This window comes from Bombyx mandarina, chromosome 28 (assembly GCF_030267445.1).
Source record: "Bombyx mandarina strain Sakado chromosome 28, ASM3026744v2".
NCBI lineage: Eukaryota > Metazoa > Arthropoda > Insecta > Lepidoptera > Bombycidae > Bombyx > Bombyx mandarina.
Genome location: NC_143233.1, coordinates 9,337,613 through 9,360,832, shown reverse-complemented (window position 1 = coordinate 9,360,832; position 23,220 = coordinate 9,337,613). Strand labels below are relative to the sequence as shown.

The 23,220-nt window shown below is 39.8% G+C and overlaps 3 protein-coding genes and 1 long non-coding RNA gene across 5 annotated transcripts in view; 1 reads left to right on the top strand and 3 right to left on the bottom strand.

Moving 5' to 3' along the window:
• LOC149499730 (uncharacterized) overlaps positions 1-23,220 on the top strand; it is a 255,114-nt gene that overhangs the window by 82,778 nt on the left and 149,116 nt on the right. The window lies entirely within an intron of this gene.
• On the bottom strand, positions 513-3,470 carry LOC114246844 (gloverin-like). The gene is made up of 5 exons (XM_089739061.1): positions 3,435-3,470; positions 2,667-2,752; positions 2,450-2,564; positions 1,680-1,865; positions 513-880 (listed from the first exon to the last, which is right to left on the bottom strand). Exons 2-5 carry the CDS (start codon positions 2,744-2,746, stop codon positions 746-748), a joined length of 516 nt encoding a protein of 171 aa, XP_089595187.1. The 5' UTR covers positions 2,747-2,752; positions 3,435-3,470; the 3' UTR covers positions 513-745.
• Positions 8,719-11,775, bottom strand: glv4-like (gloverin 4-like). Of its 2 annotated transcripts, none has more exons than XM_089739052.1 (5): positions 11,648-11,775; positions 10,876-10,961; positions 10,659-10,773; positions 9,899-10,084; positions 8,719-9,087 (listed from the first exon to the last, which is right to left on the bottom strand). In XM_089739052.1, the coding sequence occupies exons 2-5, from the start codon at positions 10,953-10,955 to the stop codon at positions 8,953-8,955; spliced, it is 516 nt and encodes a 171-aa protein (XP_089595178.1). In that variant the 5' UTR covers positions 10,956-10,961; positions 11,648-11,775; the 3' UTR covers positions 8,719-8,952. The 2 variants fall into 2 exon arrangements, with proteins under 2 accessions (XP_089595178.1, XP_089595179.1); XM_089739053.1 differs by having other exon boundaries at positions 11,575-11,707.
• glv1 (gloverin 1) lies at positions 18,665-21,971 on the bottom strand. The gene is made up of 4 exons (XM_089739060.1): positions 21,831-21,971; positions 20,921-21,053; positions 20,067-20,252; positions 18,665-19,033 (listed from the first exon to the last, which is right to left on the bottom strand). Exons 1-4 carry the CDS (start codon positions 21,911-21,913, stop codon positions 18,899-18,901), a joined length of 537 nt encoding a protein of 178 aa, XP_089595186.1. The 5' UTR covers positions 21,914-21,971; the 3' UTR covers positions 18,665-18,898.

The following is a 23,220-nucleotide window of genomic DNA, read 5'->3' as shown; positions in this document are numbered from 1 at the left end:
GTAATTACTGGTGGTAGGACCTCTTGTGAGTCCGCACGGGTAGGTACCACCGCTCCGCCTATTTCTGCCGTGAAGCAGTAATGCGTTTCGGTTTGAAGGGTGGGGCAGCCGTTGTGACTATACTGAGACCTTAGAACTATATCTCAAGGTGTGTGGCGCATTTACGTTGTAGATGTCTATGGGCTCCAGTAACCACTTAACATCAGGTGGGCTGTGAGCTCGTACACACATCGAAGGAATAAAAAATAAAAAAAAAAAGTTGGCGGTTGAGCTTGACTACTGCGTCAGTACCGTGAGTAGTCCCACTAGTCTTGAGCTTCCAGGAGATGAGTGACTATTGTCGAGTTGGGAGAGTACGGGAGATGGGGTAGTCGAGTTTGGCAACCATCCGATGAATTAGAGCGTGGGTCTCTTCATCCACCTTGAAACGTAAGCTCAAAGTCTGTTAAATATTATGTAACTACATACTGAAGGGTGAAATAGAGAAAGTGTTTAAAAAAAATTACTATATCCATTGAATTCAATTTGTTTTATTAAAAGTACAAGTAAAGTAGAATACTGTAGCTATATCTATTTACTTACATTATCTAAATAATTTATGAGTAAATTATATAACGTTAATTATAATCATTCTAAAATTCGATTCAGTTATTAGTAACTTTAAAAAAATGCAGAGTGAAAGTATCGATTTCTTTGGCAAAAGATTATTGTTTAGATCTATGATGTCTTGAAGGGATATTCTTGATCACCAATCATGGCGGAACTCTGCCTGGACGCCGACGTCTGGTCTTCTGTGACCGAATTCCTTCGAGACCATACCGCCGGCTGAGAAGCGTGTGTTCTTGTCAAGATCCCACACTCCTGAGCCCGTTGCTGTCATCTGTGAGGGGAAAAAATTGAGTTAGTAGTTGCGGATTTGGATTCTATAGATAGGCAGATGAGCTCACGGGCCATTTAGTTTTTAAGTTTTTCCAGGAACTCATGAACATTACAAGGTAAATGCTACCTAATACAACCTACACCCTAATACAAGTAGTTGAAACCTAAATTGTTTGTCTAGCAGCTTTTCCTTGTTCTATGTTCCACCCTCAGCAATACCCAACTATTTCTAACTAAAATTAAGGTTGTACCTACACGTAGATATTCACAATACATGCCACAGCGAATGATCATTAGGGATTTAAAGTCGCATCTTTAATTTTTATTACAATACGTTACTTCCTCCATGGTGAGATTCGTTCGTGAACAAGTGATAAATAGGTATTTTTTTAATAAAATACATAGGTCAAGCCTTAGGATTTCGGCACTGGTGTAATCGCATCATCTGGGACAAGTATACCAAATGCCATGTCTTTAAGGCACGACGATTCTGAATACTGACATTAGTGAAGACAACTTCAGAAGACTTCATAGCTTAACAAAATCGATTTACCTCGGAAGATGATATGGATGATCTTACACGGTAATAGTCTATGATATCCAAATGATACAAGGACTTTAGACTTCCAGAGAAATTACCATGGATTTCGCACTGTCGCTAATATTACTTTCTCCTTAAGCTTCTAAGCAGCTTCTTCTACTTCTTCGCTGGTAATAGGGTAGGAACATGTATCCAAAATCAATGTCCTATCTATTGCTATGCAATCATTAGTTCAATCATTTGACAATTCTATACTCACTCCAGATCTGCCTCCGATCTGTCTATTTATATCAATAGCAGCTTCTGCATTCTTATTGGCCCAGTCTAGACGTCCACCGTAGTTTGTACTGTCCCCTGCAGATCCCAGGACCCTGGTGCCGTAAGCCTGCCCGGTCAGTTTGCCGCGGTCGTCATTGAAGATCTCTCTGTTGTAACCAGCTTTACCCTGGAATACATATAATGTGGGTTATTGAACATTCGTTGGCTGTTTGAGGATTCTGCTTTTATTGGGTCGTTTAGTTCTGCTTTTGGAAATAGAAAGCAAAACTCCTTATGATTAAGCCGGTCCAATTCAAAAATTAAGAATTCCACTTACGGAGAAGTAATGACTGGGTATTGACAACCATATGTTGCGAAATACAATGGCTTCTCGAACTATTTAGATTCATTGATGTAACGAAATCGGGGTTGCTCGTGAAATGAGGAATTTTTAAATTTCAACTTAGACAGACCGGAATTCCGTTTCCATTATCATATCACGTAATTAATACTAGGAGCAGATTCTGCGAAGCACTGCTCTTACTAGGGCTAGTGTTAGCAACGTCCTCAGGCTAGAGCTCACCTACTCACCCGCCTACTCTAGTATAACCTTCTAGGTTACCAGCTTAGCTAGGACAAAAGGAGCAGAGCCAAGTACTGGCTATATCCTTATATGGTCATTTAATATATAGTATTAGTAATCGGCGAACAATGTCCATAGGTGATTGTGAAGTATATCCCGTTACGAGAGTTGTTAAGTTTTATACTCACAAAAAGCCCATCATCGTTTTGGCCCAGAGTGCCGAAGACCTTCCCTCCTCCCACTTGTTTGTCCCAGGTGACGTCACGCGGGTGTCGCTTTGAGAAATGACCGCTAATTGGATATCTGAAAAGCCATTCAAACAATGTAGCGAAGGATGCAGGGTTTGTGACTAACTCTTGTAATAAAGTATAAGACTATTGATGGTATTTAAAAAGATCTACTCACCCTTCTTCGTACTCCGAATAAGCTTCTGCGTTGACACACACCAGGACAGTGGCGAAGAAATATAATAGTTTGGAATTCATTTTGACCTAAAACAATACGAAATATTTATTAGTATACTAGCTGACCCGGCAGACTTCGTAGTGCCTCAATCGATAAATAAAAGACCCAAACTTTTGTGTAAAATAAACTTGAAACAAACAAAATGAATCCGTCCGATTTTATTCCGAGCATTTTCATATTTATCTACCTTTTAAACCTTCTCTGGACTACCACATATAATTCAAGACCAAAATTAGCCAAATCGGTCCAGCCGCTCTCGAGTTTTAGCAGGACTAACGAACAGCAATTCATTTTTATATATTTAAAGAAGATAGAAGGTAAAGCCAAAAAATCTGATGTTAGGTTTATCCAACAATTTTACTATCTCTCTCTGATATGATTGTTAAACAAGGACGAACGATCAGCCAAGGATACGGCAGCCGTCACCTTAATAAAATTGTTGCTATAGTCTTCGAGTATTTGTTGGAGACAATGAACATGCGTATTACATTTAAAAAAATTAAGTGTCTTTTTTTATTGCCTTTGTAGACAGACAAGCATACGGCCCACCTGATGGTAAGTGGGTACCGTCGTCCATGGGCTTCAGCAATGCCAGAGCCAAGCCGCTGTCTACCAAATACTAACACGACACTAACCTTTTAACAAATACTAACAAAGTTGATAACGATACCGCGTTGAAGACATGTTAAGTTAATATAAAGCACTTACTTGTGTCAGGTTTCGCTGCTTGAGACAGAATGTAGCGAACTGTTGTGGGTGGTTGTATTTATATGACTCCCGCGTGTAGCAGGTGAAGTCCCCGACGTATGAGGATAAAGGAATCGCTATTTCATTTTAGGTTCTTTTCGCAGTTTATCTCACGAGATGCGTCATGGATGTCGATATGTTGAAATGAGCCAAGAATTTTTTTAATGAATTTTGTTTTTTCTTTCTGAACACCAAAATTGTTTATCTGTAGTTTATAATTTGGTTAATGAGTTCACTGATCACGTGATGTAAAGCGGTTCCTAGGGACTATAATATTCATTTAAGCGTCGGAATGGTATTGGAGATTGAATTTTAATTGTAAAATCGTTTCTTCTTCTCTTCAAAGAAGAATCGGGAACAGTTATTGAATTCTTGAATACGATTCATCGCGGACAACACCGTCCCGACGTTACGTTGAATTTATAATCATTACAATAACATGAACATGCGATAAGAAATGTGACTAGTTTATTCATTAATTAAATCGAGGGGTGAAAGCCTATTTGGTTTAAGCGCCATTTTTTCAATTTCACAGGAGTTTTTTATGTTTTTTTTCATTCTTTATTAGAGCCATACACCTATTAGCTTAAGTCGGCTGGAGAGTAATTTAAAGTTTAAAATTTGAAAAAAAAAGAAATCTTGTCAAAAAAAACTTCTCCAGCTATTTAAATGGGATAGGGAAACAATAAACATAATTGAAGTTCAATTAAATACATAGGCGGCACTGAAAATTTCGGGAATTAACGAAGTGACACAACATTACTATTTAAAAATGTATTTATTGCTTTTCGAAGTATTCTCCGCGAAATTTGACACATTTTTCCATACGATGGAACCAATCATTGAAGCAACCATTCCATTCGGAAGTTGGGGTCTCCAAAATGGCCGTTTTGTAGGCGTCCACAGCTTCTTCAGGTGATGAAAATCTCTGTCCACGCAATTTATTCTTTATTTTAGGGAAAGTATAGAAATAATTAGGGCTTAGGTCGGGGCTGTACGGCGGATGGTCTAATAATTCTATGTTTTCTTGCTCTAAAAACTCTTTTGTTCTGTGCGCGGTGTGAGAACTCGCATTGTCGTGATGGAGGATGATGCGGCGGTTGCAGTTCTCTTTACGGAGTTCAGAAACGACCTGTGGCAAACAAATGCTAGCATACCATTCTGCATTAACCGTTCTTTGTCCCTCAAGAGGAATAGTCGTAACATGGCCGGTTTTGGAGACAAACGTGGCCACCATTTTTTTTGCAACACTCCGTGAACGAACAATTTTTGTTGGCTTTAACTCATTTTCGAACACCCAAACTCGTGACTGGTTTTTTTGTTTCGGGTTCGTACGCGTACATCCAGGATTCGTCACCTGATACAATGTTGTATACAGCATTTGAGGATCCTGCGTGGAATCTTTCGAGAGTTCTGACGCACCAAGTAACGCGAGCCGCTTTTTGCTCTTCACAGAGCGAATGCGGTATCCATCGGGAAAACAACTTTTTTACACCTAATTGTTCATGCAAGATTATTTGTATTTGACTCATGCCAATGTATAAAGTTGCCTGAATTTCGCGGTATGTCACATGTCGATCTTCCTCAATCAGCTTACGCACAGCATCAACGTTTTCTTGGGTGACTGCAGTTTTTGGACGACCTTGACGGGTATTATCACTGAGCTTGACACGTCCACGTTGAAACTCAGCAAACCAGCGATAAATTGTGGTTTTGGATGGGGCTTCATCACCAAATGCAGAAATCATCCGGTCATCACACTGTTTTTGTGTTAAACCACTTCGAAAGTCATAATAAATCATCGCTCTTGAATTTTCTCGAGTCAATTCCATTTTCTCAACGACTAAACAAGTTTGACAAAACCTCGTGACAAGACCGAGAATCTTTTTTTAAATAAATAAATGGTATTCGATTTTTAAAACCAAGGAGTTTTCAATTAAAAAGATTTTAATATGACAGGAACAGTGGAAATATTCCATTCCCGATACTTTTAGCGCAGCCCTCGTACCATTGAATTGTCGATACTAATACCAAATAAAACGGACATTACAATGATATAAATGTATTTTATATTAATTTTTTGATATAAAAGTAAGTTTAGAATATTCTAAGTTCAGTACTTTCTTAATAGCTGGGCGTAAGCCTATATACGTCTTATTCATAATAGTGTTACACCAGTAAGAGTAACGCCATCTATCGCCGAATAGCCGAACGAATATCGAAGGATCTAGTAGCATCTAGAACGCTCGAGAAGTACAACGTCATCTATCGGAAACACAGAATACTAGACTTATGTAGAATATTCTCGACGATTCTAGGGATTTCGTCTCAACTATAAAAGCGTTGCAGAGTTGGCACGCAGTCACTCCCTCCTGGCTGAGCCTTTGCTCGCCCACCTGTCCTGGGGAAACTGGAAAGGCCTCCGGGCCACCAGTAATCTTTCAATCATAAAAAAAAAAAAAAAACGCAGTGAGTTAGTAATCGGAACTACTCGAAGCGAAACAGCGAACGGATCGCCTTTATTTGACCTTCAAGGCTCACGGTATGGGCTGGCCAAAGAGAGTGATGGGGCTAACGGCGGAGGTGTTTGCGCGCCTGTTAGGGAGTGGGATGCTCGAAGTGGTATTCGGAGGGCGACCCCTTTTGAAGAGCACCGCTGTGCTTTTCGTGGGGTTGATGTCGATGCGCCACTTCCGGAACCACTGGCCCATGGTAGTTACTGCGATCTGGAGTCACCAATGCAACAATGACATCTTCCTACACGAGTAGTAGATAGCCGTGTCATCGGCGAAGAGCGCTAGATGGGTCTCCGGAGACCGGGGTATATCATTTATATATAAACTAAAATTAAATAATAACGGGGAGAGCGCGGAGCCTTGCGGGACTCCGGCAGTTAGATGACGGGGGCGAGAGCGAGTTCCCTCTACTCGATATTGAAACGAGCGGTTCGACAAGAAGTCTCGTATGATGAGCACGAGTCTGCTGGCACTCCCATGTTGTACAGGTTGTAGATCAAACTGTTGTGCCATACTGTGTCGAACGCCTTCGGGATTGGGTCGGGATTTGCTTACGTCTATTTAGCCCTATTAAGATGTGCTCCGTGAGGCGGTGCACTTGTTGTATGCACGAGTGCTTAGTGCGGAATCCAAACTGCTCGTCTATTAGAATTTAATTCGCGGTAACGAAGTCCCAGAGGCAATTTCGAAGGAGCCGTTCGTAAATTTTGCCTATCGCTGGGAGGAGACTAATCGGACAGTAACTAGTGGTTTCGTTTTTCGTTTTGCCCGGCTTATGTAGCCAAATCGGTCCAGCCGTTCTCGAGTTTTAGCGAGATTAACGAACAGCAATTCATTTTTATACCTAGTCTTGCCATAAATACTGAGACAAAGGAAAAAAAAAATCTTTTGCAAATAACATTTATTACTTTTACAGTGTGTTAGTTTAATACATTATAAATATAAAACAATTTAAACTATAAAAAGCTTATTCGAAGTGGTCTCCATTGGCTGCAATACAGTCCTTTAAACGTTGAGGCCCGCTATCAATAGAAGCACGCACTCTTTCCATGGGAAATTTTTTCACTGCCAATCTTACGGATTGTTTTAGGGACTCCAAATTATCATGGCGTTTAGAGCAAGCCGTACTCTCTAAAACTGACCATAAATCATTTTCCAGCGGATTAAGATCGGGACTAGACGACGGCCAGTCTTCAGCTCTGATGAAGTCCGAAACATTCGTTTCCAACCAAGACTGCGTAGACCGAGCTTTATGACCTGGCACCGAGTCTTGCTGGAAGGACCATTCTTGATTATTCAACATGGTGTTGTTAAGGGGCTTTACTACCTTATCAAGAATGGTATCTTGATACACTTGTGCCGATGTTTTGATACCTTTTTCACAAAAGTATGGTTCAGTCACTCCTTCATGGCTAATACCCCACCAAACCATCACTGAAGTCGGATAGTGCCCACGTTGCACTCTGTCGACTTAGCTTCCTTAGAACTTTGAGCATAAATACGGTCATTTTGTTTGTTAAAATGTTGCTCAATTGTAAAAAAATTCTAATCCTTAAACGAAATTTTTCTATGACCTCCCTTTGCGTACCGCTTCAGTAGTTCCGATTTTACCACCCTATTTTCTTTTAAATTATCAGTTAAGAAACGATCAGTACGTCTCTTATAGGCTGCAAGTCCTAAGTCATCTTTTAAAATACGCGACATGGTTCTAGGTGCTATTTTCATCTCCCGAGATAATATCTTTTGCTTTCGAACAGGATTTCTTCGAATTCTTTCCCTTACTGCTTTGATCACCTTTTTCGTACGAACACTACGTGGACGGCCAGATCTTTTCTGTCACAAACAGAGGAGGTCTCGTGGCACCTATTAATAGCACGGTATACAAACATTTTGCTAATACCAAGCGTATGGAGAGTTTTAAAAATTGCATTTGGCTCCACACCTACTTTGTGTAATGCAATCACAGCGATTCGGTTCTCTTTATCACCCCACCCCATTTTAATATCGCAAAATATTGTACAATATATTGGCGCCAAAATGAGAAAACTCAAGGAGCAATCATATAAAAATGACAGATTCCAAATTCAAATGTAATATTTTGTTTATTGTAATTGTAACAGTATTTATGGCCAGACTAAGTATTTAAAGATAACATACTTAGAAATGCTTCCAACAGTCATTCCTTAAATTCATAATCTTTGCGGATTCCTTTTTACAGGATATTATTACGTAATCTTGGAAGTATGCATCGGTTAAGTCGCATTATTTGTCGAGTTCAACGAGTACGGTTACCGGGGTCCCTAAGCCTGCTCCTAGTGTTAGAGCTGAAGGCGTCTAGCGCTAAGCCATGTATTCTGGCTATCAGCACTTACTTGTTGGGGGCAGGAGGAGCTCCTACGCCCCGCTCTGGCCCATGTAGGAGACGGTCTCTATTGATGATCCGACTGGGGGCGAGCGGCAAGCCAAGTGTAGTTGGAGTATCGAACTAGCTAAAGCGCACAATCAGAAAACACTGACCCCGACCAAAAAGCTCGGTAAAGAAAATACGGGTCTTAGTTTATTCAACTTCAACATGTCCTGGCTTCCACCTATGACGCGTAGGCGGAAAACTGGCAACTACCTCTTCGTACTAAATTATTTCTTTAGAAAGAAATCATTTAGGTTTCTCAGCATCTTGTTTGTTTTGTTAAGGGTAAAATAGAGAAAGTGTTTAAAAACAAATTACTATATCCATTGAATTCAATTTGTTTTATTAAAAGTACAAGTAAAGTAGAATACTGTAGCTATATCTATTTACTTACATTATCCAAATAATTTATGACTAAAATATATAACTTTAATTATAATAATTCTAAAATTTGATTCAGTTCTTAGTAATTTAAAAAAATGCAGAGTGAAAGTATCGATTTCTTTGGCAAAAGATTATTGTTTAGATCTATTATGTCTTGATGGGATCTTCTGGATCACCAATCATGGCGGAACTCTGCCTGGACGCCGACGTCTGGTCTTCTGTGACCGAATTCCTTCGAGACCATACCGCCGGCTGAGAAGCGGGTGTTCTTGTCAAGATCCCACACTCCTGAGCCCGTTGCTGTCATCTGTGAGGGAAAAAATGAGTTAGTAGTTGCGGATTTGGATTCTATGGATAGACAGATGAGCTCACGGGCCATTTAGGTTTTAAGTTTTTCCAGGGCCTCATGAAAATTACAAGGTAAATGCTACCTAATACAACCTACACCCTAATACAAGTAGTTGAAACCTAAATTGTTTGTCTAGCAGCTTTTCCTTGTTCTATGTTCCACCCTCAGCAATACCCAACTATTTCTAACTAAAATTAAGGTTGTACCTACACGTAGATATTCACAATACATGCCACAACGAATGATCATTAGGGATTTAAAGTCGCATCTTTAATTTTTATTACAATACGTTACTTCCTCCATGGTGAGATTCGTTCGTGAACAAGTGATAAATAGGTAATTTTTTAATAAAATACATAGGTCAAGCCTTAGGATTTCGGCACTGGTGTAATCGCATCATCTGGGACAAGTATACCAAACGCCATGTCTTTAACGCACGACGATTCTGAATACCGACATTAGTGAAGACAACTTCAGAAGACTTCATAGCTTAACAAAATCGATTTACCTCGGAAGATCAATTCAGATGATATGGATGATCTTACACGGTAATAGTCTATGATATCCAAATGATACAAGGACTTTAGACTTCCAGAGAAATTACCATGGATTTCGCACTGTTTGTCGCTAATATTACTTTCTCCTTAAGCTTCTAAGCAGCTTCTTCTACTTCTTCACTGGTAATAGGGTAGGAACATGTATCCAAAATCAACGTCCTATCTATTGCTATGCAATCATTAGTTCAATCATTTGACAATTCTATACTCACTCCAGATCTGCCTCCGATCTGTCTATTTATATCAATAGCAGCTTCTGCATTCTTATTGGCCCAGTCTAGACGTCCACCGTAGTTTGTACTGTCCCCTGCAGATCCCAGGACCCTGGTGCCGTAAGCCTGCCCGGTCAGTTTGCCGCGGTCGTCATTGAAGATCTCTCTGTTGTAACCAGCTTTACCCTGGAATACAGATAATGTGGGTTATTGAACATTCGTTGGTTGTTTGAGGATTTTGCTTTTGTTGGGTTGTTTAATTCTGCTTTGGAAGCAGAAAGTAAAACTCCTTATTCTTAAGCCGATCCAATTCAACAAATTAATAATTCCACTTACGGACAAGCAATGATTGGACATTGACAACCATATGTTGCGAAATACGATGGCTTCTCAAACTACTTAGATTTATTGCTCGTGAAATGAGGGATTTTTAAATTTCAACTTAGACAGACCAGAATTCCGTTTCCATTATCATATCATGTGATTAATACTAAGAGCAGATTCTGCGAAGCACTGCTCTTACTAGGGCTAGTGTTAGCAACGTCCTCAGGTTAGAGCTCCGTGAACCTACCTACTCTTCCACTTACTCTAGCATAACCTTCTAGGTTCTAGGTTAGGAAGGAAAAAAAGGAGCAGAGCCAAGATATTGGCTATATCCTTATATGGTCATTTAATATATAGTAATAGTAATCTGCGAACAATGTCTATAAGTGATTGTGAAGTATATCCCATGACTAGAGTTGTTAAGTTTTATACTCACAAAAAGCCCATCATCGTTTTGGCCCAGAGTGCCGAAGACCTTCCCTCCTCCCACTTGTTTGTCCCAGGTGACGTCACGCGGGTGTCGCTTTGAGAAATGACCGCTAATTGGATATCTGAAAAGCCATTCAAACAATGTAGCGAAGGAAGCAGGGTTTGTGACTAGCTCTTGTAATAAAGTATAAGACTATTGATGGTATTTAAAAAGATCTACTCACCCTTCTTCGTACTCCGAATAAACTTCTGCGTTGACACACACCAAGACCGTGGCGAAGAAATATAATAGTTTGGAATTCATTTTGACCTAAAACAATACGAAATATTTATTAGTATACTAGCTGACCCGGCAGACTTCGTAGTGCCTCAATCGATAAATAAAAGACTCAAACTTTTGTGTAAAATAAACCTAAAACAAACAAAAGGAATCCGTTCGATTTTTATTTAATTCCGAGCATTTTCATATTTATCTACCTTTTAAACCTTCTCTGGACTACCACAAATAATTCAAGACCAAAATTAGCCAAATCGGTCCAGCCGTTCTCGAGTTATAGCGAGACTAACGAACAGCAATTCATTTTTATATATATATAGAAGATAGAAGATAATGTAAAGAATCTGATGTTAGTCTTATCCAACAATTTTACTATCTCTCTCTGATATGATTGTTAAACAAGGACGAACGATCAGCTAAGGATACGGCAGCCGTCCCCTTAATAAAATTGTTGCTATAGTCTTCGAGTATTTGTTGGAGACAATGAACATGCGTATTACATTCAAAATTCTTAAGTTCTTTTTTTATTGCCTTCGTAGGCAGTAAAGCATACGGCCCACCTAATGGTGAGTGGTTACCGTCGCCCATGGGCTTCAGCAATGCCAGAGCCAAGCCGCTGTCTACCAAATACTAACACAAAACTAACCTTTTAACAACTACTAACAAAGTTGATAACGATACCGTGTTGAAGACATGTTAAGTTAATATAAAGCACTTACTTGTGTCAGGTTTCGCTGCTTGAGACAGAATGTAACGAACTGTTGTGGGTGGTTGTATTTATATGACTCCCGCGTGTAGCAGGTGAAGTCCCCGACGTATAAGGATAAAGGAATCGTTATTTTGTTTTAGGTTCTTTTCGCAGTTTATCTCACGAGATGCGTCATGGATGTCGATATGTTGAAATGAGCCAAGATTTTTGGAGTTTACTCCTTTAGAATCGATTTACATATATAGGCCCGGGGTATGAAAATTATGGGGACCAAAATCGTACTAGCATGTCACACGAAATGCGTTATGCGCATGTCACACGAAATGCGCGCCGGGCTGCTGCGCCGGCAGTCCGCCACAAAGCCTCGTACTGATCGCGCGTTTCTCTCATTATTGTATTTTCATATATTTGTTAGTCGTTTGTTTTGTGTCTCGTTAATTTGTTAATAATCTGTAGTGTATCGTGTTGTCGTAATATAGAACTATTTCTCGTATTGTTTCGTTTAATTTTTTATATCCAGTAAACTCCAGTCGTGCGTCGGAGCGGACACACACACTTTTTAATTTTTTTTATGAATTTTGTTTTTTCTTTCTGAACACCAAAATTGTTTATCTGTAGTTTATAATTTGGTTAATGAGTTCACTGATCACGTGATGTTTAGCGGTTGCCAGGGTCCATAGTATTCATATTCACATTCAGTATACATAATATTCATTTAAGATTGGATATTGAATTTTAATTGCAAAATCGTTTCCTCTTCTCTTCAAAGAAGAATCGGGAACAGTTTGATGGAGAAATAACGTGTAGAAGTACTACTAAGAACGAAGAGGAGGTTAAGCTCTTCTTATTTATTTATTTATTTATTTATTTATGTACACACAGAAAACAAGACACAGTACAGAGTAATAGGAAAATTATGTACAAAGGCACTGCTTATTTCTTTGAGAAATCTCTTCCAGCAGGCCTGCAAGAGGATTATGAGAATAATAATAAAAAGTGATAAGTGTGTGTAGAACAAATAACACATAACTAAAATAACAAATACAACATGAGAATTATAGCACATACACATAGCAAATATTATAAGTAATACAGTAACACTCGTATATGCGAAGAGTATAGAACCATGATCATTCGGTTGATGAGAGATAAAATTGTTTGACCTTGTATTTAAAAACAGAAACAGACTTGCAAACTCGGATGTCAGCCGGCAACGAATTCCACAGTCTGACCGCGTGCACAGTAAAGGAGTGAGAATAGAAATTGGTTTTGTGGGAAGGGAATAACAAAACAGAACGTTGGTTGGACCTGCAGGGAGCATCAGGAGAACGAATGAAAGAGAATCTTATTAAGAGAGTCTTATTAAGAGAGTCTTATTCAGAGACAGACTATGATTACTTTCGTGTAGAATATCTCCGGAAAAAAAATCAATTAACATATATGTACGATGTTTTCCGAGCGCTATGACATGTCCTTCTTCAAACGAGGCTTGCGGAGAGTACTTAATGGTAGGCAGCGGCTTGGCTCTGCCCCTGGCATTGCTGACGTCCATGAGTGACGGTGACCACTTACCATAAGGTGGGCCGTATGCTCGTCTGCCTACAAAGGCAATAAAAAAAAGCCAGCCAATTCTTGAATACGCTTCATCGCGGACAACACCGTCCCGACGTTACGTTGAAACTATAATCATTACAATAACATAAACATGTGATAAGAAATGTGTCTAGCTTATTCATTAAATCGAGGGGTGAAAGCCTATTTGGTTTAAGCGACATTTTTGCAACTTTACAAAAGAGTCATTTAAAGTTTAAAATAAAAAAAAATATATCTAAAAAAAAAAATTTCAGCTATTTAAATGGGATATGTAAACAATAAACATAATTGAAGATCAATTAAATACCATTGAATTGTTGATACTTATACTAAATAAAACTGACATTGAGTTTGATGTCGTCGTGGCCTAAGGGATAAGACGTCCGGTGCATTCGTGTTGAGCGATGCACCGGTGTTCGAATCTCAGGCGGGTACCAATTTTTCTAATGAATTACGTACTCTTTGATTATATAATATAATCAAAGTATATTATATAATATAATCAAAGTACGTACTCAACAAATGTTCACGATTGACTTCCACGGTGAAGGAATAGCATCTTGTAATAAAAATGAAACCCGCAAAATTATAATTTGCGTAATTACTGGTGGTAGGACCTCTTGTAAGTCCGCTTGGTCCGCTTGGTGAGTCCGGTAGGTAAACTTACTTTTACATAAAAAAAATTGTATAAAATAATTTTTTATCATTGTAATTAAATTTTTTTTCTATTGCTAGATGGGTGGACGAGCTCACGGCCCACCTGGCGTTAAGTGGTTACCGGAGCCAATAGACATCTACAAAGTAAATGCGCCACCCACCTTGAGATATGAGTTCTAAGACTCAGTATAGTTACAACGGCTGCCCCACCCTTCAAACCGAAACGCATTACTGCTTCACGGCAGAAATAGGCGGGGTGGTGTGCAAATTATAAATTTTCGGGTTTGATTTTTATTTCACCGTGGAAGTCAATTGTTAAGTACCTATGTATTTCATTAGAAAAATTGGTACCTGTATGCGGGATTCGAACACCGATGCATCGACACGAATGCACCGGACGTCTTATCCTTTAAGCCACGACGACTTACATCATCATCATCATTATCATCAGCCTTTATCTGCCCACTGCTGGACATAGGCCTTCCCCAATGCCTTCCACATAATGCGGTCCTCCGCCTTCCGCACCCAACGACTTACGCCAGTGCCGAAATCCTACAGCACGACCCATATTTTTATAAGAAACTAGCTGACCCGGCAGACTTCGTAGTGCCTCAATCGATTAATAAAAGACCTAAACTTTTGTATAAAATAAACTTGAAACAAACAAAAAGAATCCGTCCGACGGGAGACACATCAAAGGAAAAACAAAATTGTTATTTTTATTTAATTCCGAGAATTTTCATATTTATCTAACCTTTTGAACCTTCTCTGGACTTCCACGAATAATTCAAGATCAAAATTAGCTAGACTAACGAACGGCAATTCATTTTTATATATTATATAGATTACCTATTTATCACGTGCTCACGGACGAATCTCACCTTGAAAGAAGTAACGTATTGTAATAAAAATTGAAGACACGACTTTAAATCAGGAGTGTTGTGTCATGTATTGTGATTAATTTTGGTTAGAAATGTTGGATATTGCTGAGGGTGGAACATAGAACAAGGAAAAGCAGCTAAACAAACAATTTAGGTATCGACTACTTGTTTTAGGGGGGGGCGGCTTGAAGGGCTGGGCAGCCGTTGTAACTATACTGAGATTTTAGAACTTATATCTCAAGGTGGGTGGCGCATTTACGTTGTAGATGTCTATGGGCTCCAGTAACCACTTAACACCAGGTGGGCTGTGAGCTCGTTCACCCATCTAAGCAAAAAAAAAAAAACTTAAAACTAAATGGCCCGTGAGCTCATCTGCCTATCCATAGAATCCAAACCCGCAACTACTAACTCAATTTTTTCCCTCACAGATGACAGCCACAGGTTCAGGAGTGTGGGATCTTGACAAGAACACTCGCTTCTCAGCCGGCGGTATGGTCTCGAAGGAATTCGGTCACAGAAGACCAGACGTCGGCGTCCAGGCAGAGTTCCGCCATGATTGGTGATCAAGAATATCCCTTCAAGACATCATAGATCTAAACAATAATCTTTTGCCAAAGAAATCGATACTTTCACTCTGCATTTTTTAAAGTTATTAATAACCGAATCGAATTTTAGAATAATTAACATTAAATATTTATAATTAGCGATATATATTTTACTTATCTTATATACTTATTATACTTACTTATTATACTTTATTTGGATCGGATCACCAATAAAGACCGTCTCCTACAGGTGCCAGAGCGGGGCGTAGGAGCTCCTCCTGCCCCCAACAAGTAAGTACTGGTACCCAGAATACAGCAGTCGTCTCTCGAAGGTCTTACAAGCATTTAAATTGTCTTTTCTTCATAAAGCAAGGATTATGTAGAAAATATATATTCCGACCCATTATTTTTGTCAACAATTACTTTGGATGTGAATTATTTTTGTCAACAATTACTTTGGATGTGAAACAATTATGTGGAATTGTAAAGCATTTGAATATTCCTTTGAAACTTGTGTATATTCATTCCGGACTATATGTTGGGTATCTATATATTAATACGTGAAACAAAAAAATGTGAGCCGTCACGGGGCGCCTGGCAGATGTGAAACATCGACATTATTTTGTAAAAGTATTATGCAGAAAAGAACAGATTGTGATAGGAACTAAATATGTCATAATGATAAAATAAAATATTACGAAAAAATAATTTGTTTTCTAGTAAAACACAGAGAGAATCGCACAGTCGATTGCGCATGGCGACGCGTCGCCACACCGTACACACTACTGTATATAGACTGTATATATATACCAACATATATCGTGGCGACGCGTCGCCACGGCATGCGTCGCCACGCCAGAAATCGGTTTTACGTGCGGCTATAGATGTTTCACATCAAAAACTTTGTATCCCTTTTTACGAAAATCGCGCGGACGGAGGAGTATGAAATTTTCCACACTTATAGAGAATATAGAGAAGGAGTGCAGAACGCAAATTTTTTTTTTAAATAATGCATAAAAAATACATTAAACCACCCAAGAAAACATTACACACACTGTACATGTATTTGACACACACACGCAATTATACTTATATTTTGTTTATTGTTAAAGTCTGTGGTCAAGTTGAGACTAGATTAATATTGATTTATTTAATATTATTTGTCTATAGTGTAAGCCTTAGCGAAAGCTGTGATTATAGAAGTATAATATTATAGTCTTTGACAAAAGAACCATAATAATGTTCAGACTTATAATTGTCTTTTTTGAACACCCTTACAATACGGCTTACATTGATACCCAGAGTCTTCGTGGCCACATACCTCATCAGTTTTATCTTACGACACTGACCTTACTTTTCCTTATATACTCATTTCTATCTGCTTATAATGTATTTTATCCCAACTTCCAAGGTAAACTAATATAAGCTACGGCAGTAACCGACAAAGCAGTCACGGTAATATAAAAAGCTTCGGTTTTGCAAGCTGTCGGTTAAATATAAACAAGAATTGGCTGCCGCTCCAATTGACACCGGTTATGAGACATCTTTTTTTTATTGCCCTTGTAGGCAGCCGATCACACGGCCCACCTGACGGTGAGTGGCTACCATCGCCCATGGACTTCAGCAATGCCAGGGGCAGAACCAAGCCGCTGCCTACCGCTTAATGCTCTCCACAAGCCTCGTTTGAAGAAGGTCGATCTTTCGACGAGATTCAAACAAACTTCCTGTACTTAGATTAAGTAGAGTAAGGTGGGTGGCGCATTTACGTCGTAGATGTCTATGGGCTCCAGTAACCACTTAACACCAGGTGGGCTGTGAGCTCGTCCACCCATGTAAGCCATACAAAAATATTTTTTTTAAAACTTGAAAAAGCGTGTGTACGGAAAATTCACGAATAATCATTCGTTTAGTTAATGTTGTTTTATCTATATATTAAATACGTGAAGCAAAAACTTTGTATCCCTTTTTACGAAAATTGCGCGGACGGAGGAGTATGAAATTTTCCACACTTATAGAGAATATAGAGAAGAAGTGCGCAATGCTAATATTTTTTTTTAAAATAATGCATAAAAGATACATTAAATCAATAAAGAAAACATTACACACACTACATACCATGTATTTGACGCACACACGCATGCATACTATTTATTGTCAAACTTTTGTTCTTGGCGTCTGTTGTCAAATTGAGAATAGAATATTGTTTGTCTTTGTTAATATTTTTTATAGTGTAGTCTTGGCGAAGTTTGTGATTATAGAATAATAAAATACAATCATAATAGTGTACAAACTTACAATTCCAATGAATTGTAAGTTTGTACACAAAGTATGATTTGTTTTTTAATTAATTGTAATTATAGTCGAATTTCGACTACTGCGGGATCTCTAGTTAATTTAATTGCAGCACAGCTGCTCTGCCGAGAGTAGCCGATGAGAATAGTGACAATAAACTACATAGTTGAGTTTAGGAAATGTCAAACAGAAAAATTTCCACGTGTTTTTTGACGTGACAACGTCTTATAATTCGATGGAGCCGGCTGCACGCACGAAAAAACATGACTCATGCGGCGTGACCTCGCTCTGAGGCGTATTTTTTTATGACGTTGTCGCGTTCAACTATCGTCAGTAAACGGACTTTACAGACAACCGATTTTTTTCTTTTAGATTGGAAGGAGTACCGGTGGCCCTGAGGCCCTCGGGTCAATTGGGGCCACCGGGGCTCAGTCAGGAGAAATGGGATTAGATAACAGCTGTTCAAACATCTTTAGCAGCTCAAGGTTTCTTTTTTAATGCATAGATGGGTGGACGAGCTCACAGTCCACCTGGTGTTAAGTAGTTACTGGAGCCCATATACATCTACAACGTAAATGCGCCACCCATCTTGAGATATAAGTTCTAAGGTCTCAAGTATAGTTACAACGGCTGCCCCGCCCTTCAAACCGAAACGCATTACTGCTTCACGGCATAAATAGGCAGGGTGGTGGTACCTACCCGCGCGGGCTCACAAGAGGTCCTACCACCAGTAATTACGCAGAATAGAAATTTTGAGGGTTTGATTTTTATTACACGATGTTATTCCTCCTAGCACGTACAGCAAGCTACTGCCCATGGCATGTACCGCCCCGTGTTTTGATAATTTATAGACATCTGAATGGGCTCAAGGTCCACTTGTCAAGTGGCTATCGAAACTCATGGTAACGACAACTCAGCTGTATCGAATAACGGCTTAGCAAAACGATGGTGACCACCCGTGCGCTTACCATACTCCCTACCATCATTATACTTGTCTTGTATATAAATCTTAGCTTAGTGTTCGTTGGTGATATAGATTTTATTGCCTTACTCGGATCATTAAAAAATAAACCCATTTATATTAAGAAATTTATTTTTATTCTTATTTAAAAAATGTTAGATGAATGTTGGTGATTAAAGATGAAATTACAGAACGCAGATAATTAGTTACAGATCAATCGATTTTTATAACAATTTTTTTAGACAAAATTTTATTCATACTTCCAGGCTTACGAGGCAAGAATGCTTGTCTAAGCGGCACTTATATAGCTGCTTTGATAATGGTGTTGGCAATTACCACTCGTGAGTAATCTGGGCCTGTAAACCGACATCAGGCCTTCTGTGACCGAACTCCTTAGAGACCACTCCGCCGGCTGACAAGTGAGTGTTCTTACCAAGATCCCACACGCCGGAAGCTGATGCTTCGATCTGTAAACGAAAACTTAATCAATACCCTGGTGATAATGTACGCCTGGACGACATCCATCGACATGACATATCCTTCTTCAAACGAGGCTTGTGGAGAGTACTTAACGGTAAGCAGCAGCTTGGCTCTGCCCCTGGCATTGCTGAATTCCATGGGCGACGGTAACCACTCACCATCAGGTGGGCCGTATGCTCGTCGTCTGCCTTCACGGGCAATAAAAAACAATCCAGATATTCAAGCTGAGTCATAGGTTTTGTTCATTTTTACGCTGTGATAAAAAAGACGGCCACTGGTGCCAAAAAAGTTCCCGAGTGACGACCACGTACCAGAAGACATAACGTGAATAAGCTTTCCACAAGGTTAACCGATGACCTGTTGAAGGATATATTGTTTTTTGGCTTAGATGGGTGGACGAGCTCATAGCCCACCTGGTGTTAAGTGGTTACTGGAGCCCATAGACATCCACAACGTAAATGCGCCACCCACCGTCAGATATAAGTTCTAAGGTCTCAAGTTACAACGGCTGCCCCACCCTTCGAACCGAAACGCATTACTGCTTCACGGCGGAAATAGGCGGGGTGGTGATACCTACCCGCGCGGACTCACAAGAGGTCCTACCACCAGTAACTACGCAAATTATAATTTTATGGTCCTGGGAACCCGCTGGATGCAGGCAACGTATTGTGGCGGAACTTAAAAGAGGCTTTTTTTACCAATACGTTCATCCACAGTGCGTTTCCAGAGATCGTTTCTGGCACCCGCCATCCGATTTTGGAATCAGCTCCCATCAAAGGGGTTTTTGCACGCCATGATATGCTTTCCGAGACGTCTTTAAACGAGGCTTGCGAAGAATAGTCAGCGGTAGGCAGCAGCTTGACCCTGTCCCTGGTATGAATGCCATCCATGAGCGGTAGTAACTACCCACCATCAGGTGGGCCATTTCCTCGTCTGCTTACAAGGGCAATAAATAAAGACGCCTTTGTCCACAACGTCGTAGGCTGGTAAATAAATAGATAGAGTGGATAATAAACTTACCCCAGCGCTGCCACCAATTTGCCTGTTCAAGTCAATAGCAGCCTTGGCGTTCTCATTGGCCCAGTCTAGACGACCACCGTAACTGGTACTGTCGCCTCCAGGCCCTAATACTCTGGTGCCGTAAGCCTGTCCGGTCAGTTTGCCGCGGTCATCATTGAAGAACTCCCTGTTGTAACCACCTTTACCCTGGAAAAAGAGGATATCATTTGAACATTTCATTACAATTTTTTTTTTCAGAAATAAAATCCGTAGTCTTTTCTGCATAAAATTGTATACAAACGCTGAATCTATACATATAAAAATGAAACCCGTTTTCCGTTGTCACGACATAACATGAAAACGGCTTGACCGATTTGGCTAATTTTGGTCTTGAATTATTTGTGGAAGTCCAGAGAAGGTTTAAAAGGTATAAAAATATGAAAATTCTCGGAATTAAATAAAAATAACAATTTTGTTTTCCCTTTGACGTGTCCCCCGTCGGACGGATTCCTTTTGTTTGTTTTAAGTTTATTCTATATAAAAGTTTAGGTCTTTTATTTATCGATTGAGGCACTACGAAGTCTGCCGGGTCAGCTAGTTAAGAATAAAGAAGTGTAAGGACCCAAAGGTCTTGAGATTAATCGATTTTATTAACACAATGGCTACCCATAATCGATAAAGATGTTGCAAAAGAAGCGTTTTATAAGGCTTATAACATTATTAAAATTTAACCATTGGCTACTGGAGAATATACTAGCAGCATACTACTGATCAAAATAACTACAAAATTCGTCGTATTTACATTTTTGGTGAACGAATCTGAAACTTTCAAAAGTACGCTTCCTTACCGAAAATTCCCTTTATCTTGTACTTACAAAAAGTCCTTGGTCGCTCTCTCCCAAAGTCCCGAAGACCTTCCCTCCCCCCATTTCCCTGTCCCAAGTGACAAAGTCGTGAATATCGCGAGGGTGTCGGACTGACTTTGAAAATTGGCTGGTGATCGGATACCTGTAAATTTGTGTTCAAATAAAGAGTCATTAATTAATCTGTCACTGATGTTAGCCACGTCGTTAAAATGAGGGTGCTAAATGCTAAATTCAAAGCAGATACCTTTCAATTAGTGGAAAGAAGTCGATTTTGAATATGCTGCTTTAGTGAAAAAGGTGAAGAAAGCCCAGATTTATATAAGAGCCAATGTAGCAAGCAATACGTATATAATAGAAGGTCCAAATACGATTATTTCTCGTACCAAAAAAAACTACCTTTAAATGCAGTGTTATCTCCAAGCAGAATCGGGGAAAGAAAGTAGAGTGTATAAAAGAAATGATGATAGTAAATTTATTGTAGCATGAACCAAATTGTAGGGAACACATTATTAAGCTATTGCATAGATTTTATTGCGGGCTTTGAGCGCGGCGACTGAATCAAGAAATTCCGTAACGAAAATAACCTAACACCCCACTACGCCTACTATGTAGCTCGCATTCAACACATTCATACGTTGCGCTTATGTGGTGTTTGTGCATAAGCGCGTGGCGTGACGTCACACTGCATGCGCATCATGAAAAGTCTGCCCATCTCTCTCTCGCGCGATCTAGCTTATGAGTGTGAAGGGGACAGTTAATGTTTTGTTTTTATTAATGTATAATATAGCGTGGACTTGTTTTAATATTAAATTATCATTGTCTAATTATAATTGCATAAGTTGATAAAAAATGCTATGCAATAGCTTTACCGCGGCAGTTCCCGAGTGCCACACGTTTGTTTATTTATGTTTCTACTCACTTCTCTGCGTAACCAGGAGGCATAGAAACTTGAGCGCTCACGCATACAAGGAATGCAGCGGATAACAACACCTTGGAATACATTTTGAACTGAAAAACAGAACAAAGCAAGATAAATGTATCAATTAGACATACTTTGAACCTTATTGGATGGTGAGTGGTTGCCGTCGCCCATGGACTTCAGCAATGCCAGGGGCAGAGCCAAGCCGCTGCCTACCGCAAACCGTGGCTACTGGAGCCCATAGACATCTACAACGTAAATGCGCCACCCACCAATGATAGAGGAAGGTAGGTACTGAGCTACAGGTTCTTTTCTCGTTTATCTCGGAAGACGTGTCATGGCACAATGAACTGGACCGAATTATCTGACTTAATTGATAATAGCATTTGATTGAAAACACAGCTTCAGTCAAAACACTGTATTTTAACCTATCGAAATAAAGCGTATCAAATTAAAATTCGATAACTACAAAATGATGAGTAGGTAATAGTAATTTCTTAGATCAATGGGAGATATTTTTACAGGTCTGATACAAGTAAAAGTCGTTTGATTTTGAAACTACCCATGCTTTCTCGTACATGGATGGTAACTATGACAGAACCCATTTGTTATACCCATACACTACACTTTGAACGAGCTCACAGCCCACCGGGGAAGTTGTTTTTTTTTTTTTTTTTTTATTGCTTAAATGGGTGGACGAGCTCACAGCCCACCTGGTGTTAAGTGGTTACTGGAGCCCATAGACATCCATGACGTAAATGCGCCACCCACCTTGAGATATAAGTTCTAAGGTCTCAAGTATAGTTACAACGGCTGCCCCGCCCTTTAAACCGAAACGCACTACTGCTTTACGGCAGAAATAAGCAAGGTGGTGGTACCCACCCGCGCAGACTCACAAGAACTCCTACCACCACTTGATTGAACGATTACTGGTGGCCCTGAGGCCTTTCCAGTTTCACCAGGACAGGTGAGCGCCAAAGGCTCAACCAGGAAGGGTGAGATTTGCTAACAGCTTTGATTACAACTGCCCGAGCGCCTCAGGAAGGAGACCTAAGACTCAAGAGCAGCTGCTTCGGGAATGAATCTACAACCGCATCGGAATCGAAGCTCAGCAGGCCGATATATGGATTAGGTTGCACGTCGAACTCTTTTTTTACCCTTTCCAGTTTTTTTTATTGCTTGGGTGGGTGGACGAGCTCACAGCCCACCTGGTGATAAGTGGTTATTGGAGTCCATAGACAACTAGAACGTAAATGCGCCACCCACCTCGAGATATAAGTTCTAAGGTCTCAAGTATAGTTACAACGGCTGCCCCACCCTTCAAACCGAAACGCATTACTGCTTCATGGCAGAAATAGGCAGGTTGGTGGTACCCACCCGCGCGGACTCA